The following is a 9,961-nucleotide window of genomic DNA, read 5'->3' on the forward strand; positions in this document are numbered from 1 at the left end:
CGTAGTTAGTATAGTAGAGTAGTAGAGAGACGACGACGTAGTACGTACGGTCGGTGGACGGGGGGGGGGGGGGGCAAATTTGTGGTTAGGATAGGAATATACCTAGTTACTGGCTTAATTAAATATCGTAGTCTTAATGCGTTATTGATAGATTAATTTCATAGGAATATAGGCGTTAATCTATTTTGAATAGGCAAGTAGTACTTCGGCAGAAGGCTATGAGAGCAATTATCGATTACTTAGCAACCATGAGTGAATTGTATGAGAGGGAGAGTTAACTAGAACACAATAGGAATGGTGAATCGATCACAACCTTGGAATATTTGTCTACATTGAATACATAACAATCATTTTACTGCTTGATAATGTAGCTATTACTTAGAATTATAATTTAGTATAATCACATTCTTGAACTTTATTTTGGCTTGATTAAATAGCAATTTGGTGATTTTAGTGGGTAGTTGATACAAGTCTCCGTGGGTTCGACACTTGACTTATCATTTTATTACTTGTACGACCATGTACTTGCGTGTGCGTTTGGGAGCAACAATGAGGTATTGTTGTTCTTTGATCAAATTCCTTCGTTTTTATATAGCTTCCAAATGATAATATATATTTTTCTCTATATATCCTGATAGAAGTGGGATAGGTATGTTAATGACGATGAAAAAGGAGGGCCGGAAAGGAGCAAACATATCTATGGTCGAATTGAAACCTTATATTTAAGTGATGTATGATGAAATATTGAAATTACAACCACTGGGTTACAATTAATGAAATTCCTAGTAGACATATATTCTTAATGTACTTATTCTTATAGTCCCTCTATCCCGATTAATGTGTGATCTGATTATATTTGGAAAGACTAGCTCTTTAATAGTTCTAAAGGCGGAGAAAATGTATAATTTTTGAATCATCCATACATTGTTACAATTAAAGTATGTCCAAAAGGAACCTTTTTGATGGAGTAATATATAAGTGAAAGATATGGAAAATTAAGTATACAGAAAATGTTATGATTTGCTAAAATTAAAGACAATTATTCAACCTAAGTAATACTCCCCGTAAAAAATGTGAAGTATTTACATGCCTAGTGCTGTTATTTTGATCAGCTGTAACAAGTTATTAGCTCTCATTTACAATGTTACTAATCGTTCCTAGTGCAATCAATTACTTCGAATTGGTTCATGTGATCCGTTTGCATAAATATTTTTTGACAATATCACTATAGAAAGGAGTTTTTCAATCATCGAAGTGCCATTGTTTGCACTACATCAAAGTAGTTTAAATTGTAGCTGGAGTTGCTCATGTGGAACCGTACAAGTAGACAAAGGTTAATAACAGAGCTTCGTAGAATTCACCAGACAGTCAACATATAGTACTTTAGAGAGGAAATAAAAAGAAAGAAGAAACAATGCAGATAGGAGCAATTCGTCACTTGCAAATGGTAGGACAATCAGAAAAAAAACATAGTGTTTTGCAGATCATGGTGGACATTGTAGTGTTCTGCTTTACCGGATGCTTCTGCAGACTTTGTCTTCTCCATAACCACCTCATGGAACAGCCGTCCCCTGAAGGCAACAAGGTCTGCGTAGAAAATTGGTGGAACAAGTTTAACCGACATTGGAAAATACGCCAATGTGAAGCATATCTCGTACACCAGCTTCTGCAATTGCTGAAAGCCGAAAGCGTTTTCATCCAAGAGAACATGATAGTGAACTGGCCTGCTAGTGCCTTTATCATTAAAATGGCTGCAAAGATAGAAATTAACAATAGATGCATCAGTAATTACTCTGTCCACAACAGTACCCGGAGGCACATTGCCAAGGGCTCCCATGGTAAATATGCGAGTAAGGTGTCTTTTCTGAGCCACAACAACAGTGATGCATGGTCTATAGTTATCCTTGGAGAAAGCCATCCTCAAATCATCCAACTACTAGTTAACTACCATACTAAACTGACTCTTACCCACACCAGCACGGAAAATAACAATTCTGTTTGGCTTAACCAATGACGTTTTATACTTTAATACCACACAAGAGGGGTGATTTGTGTGGTGACCAATTTTTCGCTTAAACTAATTATGGAAGGACCTGGTTCTTCTATATGTTCCTTCTGCTACTATTGCGGAATAATAAATCTAGAAAGTAAAGAACACAAGTATTTTTACGTGGAAAACACCTGGCTCAAAAGGTGAAAAAACCACGACCTATTACTCAGTAGGATTTTCCCCAACACTTCACTAAATTAGTGAGCCAAAATAGCATTTACAAAACTCTTTGTAAACCTAAGGATTACCTCTAATCCTGTTGTAGCCCATAGCCTCTAACTGTTGCGACAACTTCAAGTTAACTCTAATTACTTGAATACTCTGATTACCTATTACAATTTCCTCTAGATAAAGCTGAAAGGTACAATATAAAATACCCACTACAATTGAACTAGAAATAAAGAAAGACACATAAAACTTTTATGGAGTTGGTTCTTCAATCTGGTTCATGTAGCTTCAGGTTTGCACACTTGAATCACACACGAACTGCTTGCGAAAAGCCTTGCTATTTTTCTCTCAATTCACGTTTAACTTCTGCGTTTTTCTGTAACACATGTAATGTGAGAACATCTTGCAATTTATAGAGTTACTAGATGAAGAAATAACTAGAGTTCTGATGCAACTCTTCCTCGGTGGAAGAGTTCTAGTTTATCTCAACTTCTAACTCCTTTCCTATTTTGGATAATATTCTCTTTGAGTAAGGATTCCTTCTCCTTATCAATTATGCAACCTTTTAGATCAGGAGATATTAAATACACCAAGTTAAGCTTATCTCCTTCACGTGCATCCCACATGTTCGAATCTGCCCATTTTTGTGCACCTGAGGGATGGACCTGGTTCATGCCTGAGTTCCTTTGTTAGTCTTCAAAACAAACCTTTACTTATAGAGCCTTTACTTGGGCCAACAAATTCTCCCTTTTTAATAAAGACAAACACCGTGCTTTTCATAAGCTTAGGCCTTGTTTCAACTCAGCTCACCATCAACACAATGTTAGAAATATTTTTCCTTTTTATCACTTATCATCAAGGACCAAGTACATTAGGTTATAAACATCACTGTTCAAGGTGTAAAGCACAACCTTTTTCCCCCTTTTGGCATCATCGAAAAATTGCATAAAATGAGAGATCACCAGATTTTAAAACTTACTCATGGCCACTGGGGCTATTTCAAATGCAATCATGGATTAATCATCATAGATTAAGCTAAGAATTTTAACCATCAAAGAAATATAAACAAACAGTTAGAGCAAACGACAGTGAATTTCATTGATGATTGATAAGATTCTACCACAAAGCATAAGAAGAAATAAAAATATTGGAAACATGAGCAAAAACAACAAAAATTCCCGAACTGGGTCACTTGTTGATCTACACTAGGCTAGGAGGCTTAAGGCTGCGAAGAACTAGGTGCTTGGTTTTTGACTTGGAGGAGTTTCAGCATACCTTGAAGAATGCCATTATTCTTCTCTTTTTCTCTTGCCAGCTCAGTTCTGAGAGCATCTCTCTTAGCCTCCACCTCAACTAACATCTTCTTCAACCTTTCAATCTCAACATCCTCAGCCCCACTTTCTTGCACCAAGGCTCTGACCTTGCTATTTACTGGTACCTTTTTGGATGAACTAGGTTCTTCAGGAGTGACATTACCTTCATAATCACAAGCAAGCAGAGTATTAACCCAAAAATGATCCATGCTTGTAATAACCTCCCATGTTTTCATAGGTACTTTAAAATGTGCAAGCACCGTAGTGAGAATGAAGCCATAGGGAATGGTGTGAGTTTTGGTGCCATTGATAACTCTATCAAGAAGCTGGATTATAGCTTTTAGTCACTTTCTTCAGCAGGCCTGCGAGGGTTTCCTCTACCGAATAACCGGGTTCATCTCCCCAAACAACCATTGCACCTGCGTCTTTGGTTAAACTCACAGGAGTGGGTGAAGAATCAGCCACTCTTGTCCCCTTTCCCCTTACAGTACTTCTAGCACCCTTGCTCTCCTTTGTTTTTAACACCAACTTCTCCAGATTCTGTAGTCTCAACACCTGCTATAGATCCTAAAAATCTTCTCCAATTTTTGCAGCAACTTTAGAAATTGTCTCAGGAGAAACTTTAGAATCAGAAGATACCTGTTTAATTTCGGAAGAACCACTTTCTTCCCCCTGAGTAGCAAACTTAAAAGAATTTAGGTAGTTTAATACGGTCAGGAGTCTTGAACGTAACTGGTTCACTTGTAATGGATAAGTTCAAAAGAGATTTGGTATTTGGTAGGACTGCTCATGATCCAAATATAGTTATTTTCGATTATGCAGAGTGTAGAAAACATACCTTGTTATCTTGATGAACCAGGTTCTTCACTGATAATTCTCTTGTGTAAGTCTAAATTTGCCAAAATAGAGAAAATATCATTAGAGATTAATGAGTCATTTAACACATGGAACAAGAGTATACTATGGAAGTATGAGACTGAGCAAGATTTAATCTAATTATACACAATTTACAGACTTTCTAACCAAAAAAATTTCAATTTTTTTTCATTTTTCTCGTTTAACCTTGAACTGGTCCTTTTAGGTGATCTTAATCATTCATAATTCCAACCCGTTCCTCTCAAATTGATCTCTACTTAAGGTTTTTGTGAAGATGTTAGCAATTTTCTTGTCAGTAGCACAAAACTCCACAGTGATCAAGCCTTTCTCGTAGTTGTTCCTCAAAAAATGGTGCCTAACATCTATGTGCTTAGTTCTCTTATGATGAACCGGGTTCTTTATCATACTAATAGCACTAGTGTTATCACAAAAAATAGGGATGCAAACAACATCAATTCCAAAGTTCAATAATTGTTTTTTGATCCACAGCAATTGAGTACAACATGAAGCAGCAACAATATACTCCGCTTCAGCAGTAGATAAGGCCACTGAATTTTATTTTTTGATAGCCCATGACACAAGACATGAACCAAGGAAGTGTGCCATACCTGAGGTGCTCTTCCTATCCACAAGAAAACCTGCATAATCAGTGTTAGCATATCCTACTAGGTTAAAATTACTACCTTTTGGATACCAAAGGCAAAGGTCAGTGGTGCCTTTCAAGTATCTCAATATTCTCTTTACAGTAGTCAAGTGGGACTCCTTTGGATTTGCCTGAAATCGAGCACAAAGGCCTACACTACACACAATGTCAGGTCTGCTAGCAGTGAGATATAAAAGAGAACCAATCATTCCCCTATACAACTTCTGATCAACAGATGAACCAGGTTCATCTATATCCAATTTCGTGGATGTTGCCATAGGAGTGTCAATTTCTTTGGATGTTCCTTCCTGGTTTTGTTACTGAGAAATAGGTTCATGGATAGGTTCCTTCGAGGTTTGATGATCAGTTCCTCTCTAGTCAGTTCCCCGTGTCATGTTGCCCTGGGTGGAAGGACCTGTTCCGTCACTTGTTCCCTCCCGCGATGCATCTTCAGGATGGACTGTGGTTTCACCATTTAAATTTCTTATCAGCCCAATCTCTTCATTATCTTGTTCCTGCCTCTCAGAAAGAATATTAGTTTTTAAAAAAAATAACCTATGCACTTTTTTATACACACACAGTTCTTATACTGTATATCTTGTAAGCTTTACTATGTGAAGAATATCCCAAGAATACTCCCTCATCACTTATGGGATCAAACTTTCTTAGGGAATATTTATCATCATTGCGAACAAAGTACTTGTATCTAAATACCCTAAGATGGGATATATATAGCTTTCTCTCTTTAAGTGACTCATAGGAAATCTTCTTAACAAAATTTAGTCATGCAACTATTTATGTTGTAGCATGCAAAAATTCAGCAAACTTAGCATTTTCAAATTCAGTTCCATGGTCAGACCTAATTGATGCAAGTTGATTACCTAGTTGTTTTTGAGTTTTTCTAACAAAAGAAGTAAGCATGTCAAATGTTTCATCTTTAGATGTTAAAAATAATGTTCAAGTAAACCTAGAGTAATCATTAACAAGCGCCATCACATATTTTCTACCACCTCTGCTTAATGTTCTCATTGGACCACAAAGATCCATATGGACCAATTCCATCGTTCTGGTGGTGCTTACTACTTTCTTGCATTTAAAAGAGGATCTTACCTGCTTCCCCCTTGCGCAAGCGTCACAAACTCTGTCTTCCTTGAACTTGATGTTAGGCAGCCCTATCACCGGATCCTTGGAAACTAATTTGTTGAGTTGACTCAGACTTGCATGTCCAAGTCTCTTGTGCCAAAGGAGGGGATCATTGTCCGACACACTTAAGCAAGTGAGTTTATTTTCTGAAAGTGTGGACAAATCTACAATGTATGTATTGTTTACTCTTTTTCCCTGCAAAACAATCTTGTCAGTGGTAAGATTAATCATAAAACATTTGGTAGAGGTGAATGCTACCAAGTTATCTCTATCACATAATTGTGATACACTGATTAGACTGTACTTTAGGCCATCTATCAAGTAGACATTCTCAATAGAGTGAGAATCAGTCTTACCTACCTTTCCAACCCTAATGATCTCACCTTTCTTCCCATTTTCAAAGGAGACATTACCTCCTTTGAGGTCCTCAAGTAAAAGGAACTGGTTCTTGCTTCCTGTCGTATGCTTTGAACAGCCACTAACCATGTACTACATTTGGATGCTCCTCTTCACTTGGACCCGCAAAAAGAAATCAGGGGTTAGTCTTAGGAACCTAAACTAGTTTGGGTCCCTTTCTATAGGCAAAAAGGTGAATCAGATTCTTTTCAGCCCAACCTGGCAGCCTATTCTTCCCTTGAACAAATTCTTTATTCTTTTGACTAGCCTTTTCTTTTGCAATACATTCACTTTTATAGTGACCAGTTTTACCACAGTGTGTGCAAACTATGTTCTTAAGAAGCGTAAGGTACTTGCTTTGGGATCCCACTTAGGTGCAGGGGTCCCATAGCCAAGTCCTCTCTTATTGCTACTATGGTGTTCATGTAGCCATGAAAGTGCATCGGAGGACCTATTCCATTTACAGGTTCTTCCTAGCTCATGCTTAACCTTGTTTAGGTCCTCCGTAAGGACTTTTATCTGCTCATCTCTTTTGTACAACTCATCTTTCATTTTTCCTACATTTTCTTCTAAAGTGAGTTGTGTGTGATCAGTTTTCTTTTTACCAGTTCCTAATTTTAATTTTAGATTTTCATCTAGGATAGTGGTGTCAAGTTCATGAACCTGGTTCTTTAGCTCAACATTTTTACTCTCACTTTCACTGCCCTAAGTTCCAGATTTTTGCACTTAGCTTTCGAAATCACACACTTCTTAGATAGTTGTTCCTTTTCATTGTTTAGATCCTCAGATTCATCAATGAAATCCAGGAGTAGCTCAGATAGCCTTTCTTTAGATAAAAATTTAATCTTGTCTTTTAGATGAATTATACTTACCTCATATTCCTCATCAGATTCTCCAGTTGCCATAAGTGCTTGTTCATCTCCATCTTCACCCTCTGAGTCCTCATCTAAGCTTTCTCCCCAGGCAGCAACTATAGCCTTTATTGATCCTTTGTTCTTCTTGGGTTGAACCTGTTCCTTCTTCCCGTTCCTTCGTTCAACTCTTTCCTTATTCCATTCAATTTCCCATTGAGGGCAGTTTTTGATGTGGTGATCAGTCTTTCCACACTTATAACACCCCTCATTGGTTTGTTTTTCAAGAACCTTTGGTTTGCTGTAGCTTCCACTTCTTGACGAACCCTTTCATGTCATTAGGTACTTATTGAAGTCCACTGTGATCATGGTCATTTCATCCTCCTCCAGATCAGCACCTTCAGTGATTCTGAATGCCAGACTCCTTTCCTTCTTGGGTGCATCCATCTTCATGGTTTGCCTTCTAAGTTCGTAGGTAGTGAGATTTCCAATTAGCTCATCCAACTTAAGAGTGGCAATGTTCTTTGATTCCTGAGTAGCAGTGATTTTGCTTTTCCAAGAGACTGGCAGAACCCTTGTCAAAATCTTCTCAACTTTGTCTTCTTCAAGAATAACCCTTCCAAGAGACTTATGTTCATTTGTCAGTGTGGTGAAACTTGTATACATCTCATGGATGGTTTCCCCATCCTTCATGGTGAAATTCTCATATCGAGAATACAGCAGTGTTCCTCCGATGATGTGATCTCTCATCCTGTTTTTCCACCAAGAGTAGTACTGGTCATTAAAGAGTGGAGGCCTATCAATGGATTTCCCTTCCTAGTTTTCAGGTGGTGCGCTCATCTTGATCTGTTCCTAAGGTGTTAGCCTCTTCAAGGTTAACCTTCTCTAATACCAATTAATGTTTTATACTTCAATACCACGCAAGAGGGGAGTGATTTGTGTGGTAACCAATTTTACGCTAAAACTGATTGTGGAATGACCTGGTTCTTCTATGTGTTCCTTCTGCTACTGTTGTAGAATAATAAATGTAGAAAGTAAAGAACACAAGTATTTTTACGTGAAAAACACCCGGCTTAAAAGGTGAAAAACTCACGACCTACTACTCAGTAGGATTTTCCCCAACACTTCACTAAATCACTGAGCAAAAACAGCATTTACAAAACTCTATGTAAACCTAAGGATTACCTTTAATCCCGTTGTATCACACAACCTCTAACTGTTGCGACAACTTCAAGTTAACTTTGCCTCTAGATAAAGCTGAAGGGTACAATATAAAATACCTACTACAATTGAACTAGAAATAAAGAAAGACACATAAAACTCTTTATGGAGTTGGTTCTTCAATCTGGCTAATGTATCTTCAGGTTTGCACACTTGAATCACACATGAACTGCTTGCAAAAAGCCTTGTTATTTTGCTCTCAATTCACGTTTAACTTTTGCGTTTTTGTGCAACACATGTAATGTGAGAACATCCAGCAATTTATAGAGTCAGTAGATGAAGAAATAACTAGAGTTCTGATGACTCTTCCTCGGTGGAAGAGTTCTAGTTGATCTCAACTTCTAACTCCTTCCCTATCTTGGATAATATTCTCTTTGAGTAAGGAGTCCTTATCCTTATCAATTATGCAACCTTTTCGATCAGGAGATATTAAATACACCAAGTTAAGCTTATCTCTTCCACGTGCATCCCACATGCTTGAATTTGCCCATTTTTGTGCACCTGAGGAATGGACCTGGTTCATGCCTGAGTTCCTTTATTAGTCTTCAAAACTAACCATTACTTATGGAGCCTTTACTTTGGCCAACATCCAAGTTGTCTCCCTTATAAGCGCTCACCGGGTCTTTGCACATTATTCCAAAATATTTTATCTTCTCAGTCATGTTCTCCTGAGGACAAATTCTAGTAGCATACTGATTAGTAGCTGGCCAGGTGACAGTCCCAACAACAGCTGCCATGGAGGAAGAGTTATCTTCATTGGGATGATTAACACCCACTCCCTTTAACATGATACTCTCACCTTTAAAATAAGGTAATTTATCCATTAATTCCAGTTACTACCTCCGAGTTTCACCTTATTCTTTAGGCAAAGGTCAATACTCATTGTGGTGAATCTTCGAGTAATCAAGCAGCACTGGGTTACTACACCTATGCTTGTCTCAGAGATGTATTTGATATACTTGTACCCCTCGTCCTTTATTGGCAAGACACACAATATCAACTACAGTGAAGCACCACTAACCACATCTTTGAGTAGTTTTTCCACCTTGCTAAATGAAGGCAGGTCATTCATGTCAGCGGGATATATTCTGATGGGGTCATTCATGGTCATCCCTAACCATGTGGACTTCTCTTTCAATTCTGAGACAAGTTCACGACATCTTAGCTCTTGGGAGGTAAAATCTATCAAAACCCACTGTTTAAGAGACCTTCCTTCCACCACAAAATTCTTATCAAAGTTCCACTTGCACTTGTTACTTACACGTACTCCGCTCTGACCTCCTAGCTTCAGATCAGGAGC

The 9,961-nt window shown here is 37.9% G+C and overlaps 1 protein-coding gene across 1 annotated transcript; it reads right to left on the minus strand.

Annotated features, from left to right (window-relative positions):
- Positions 1-1,456: 1,456 nt before the first annotated feature.
- Positions 1,457-9,485, minus strand: LOC109206229 (protein argonaute 2-like). The gene is made up of 3 exons (XM_019369035.1): positions 9,218-9,485; positions 3,577-3,694; positions 1,457-1,751 (listed from the first exon to the last, which is right to left on the minus strand). The coding sequence occupies exons 1-3, from the start codon at positions 9,483-9,485 to the stop codon at positions 1,457-1,459; spliced, it is 681 nt and encodes a 226-aa protein (XP_019224580.1).
- Between the last annotated feature and the right edge of the window lie 476 nt (positions 9,486-9,961).

Source organism: Nicotiana attenuata, unplaced genomic scaffold, assembly GCF_001879085.1.
Source record: "Nicotiana attenuata strain UT unplaced genomic scaffold, NIATTr2, whole genome shotgun sequence".
Classification (NCBI taxonomy): domain Eukaryota; kingdom Viridiplantae; phylum Streptophyta; class Magnoliopsida; order Solanales; family Solanaceae; genus Nicotiana; species Nicotiana attenuata.

Excerpts from the sequence above, each read along its gene's own strand:
- LOC109206229 (XM_019369035.1), bottom strand. The coding sequence starts at position 9,485 with ATGGATAAATTACCTTATTTTAAAGGTGAGAGTATCATGTTAAAGGGA. Across the intron at positions 3,695-9,217 it reads TAAAGGCTCCATAAGTAATG|GTAATGTCACTCCTGAAGAA; the intron begins GTTAGTTTTGAA and ends GTGATTATGAAG. Across the intron at positions 1,752-3,576 it reads ATTGAAAGGTTGAAGAAGAT|CCATTTTAATGATAAAGGCA; the intron begins GTTAGTTGAGGT and ends CTATCTTTGCAG.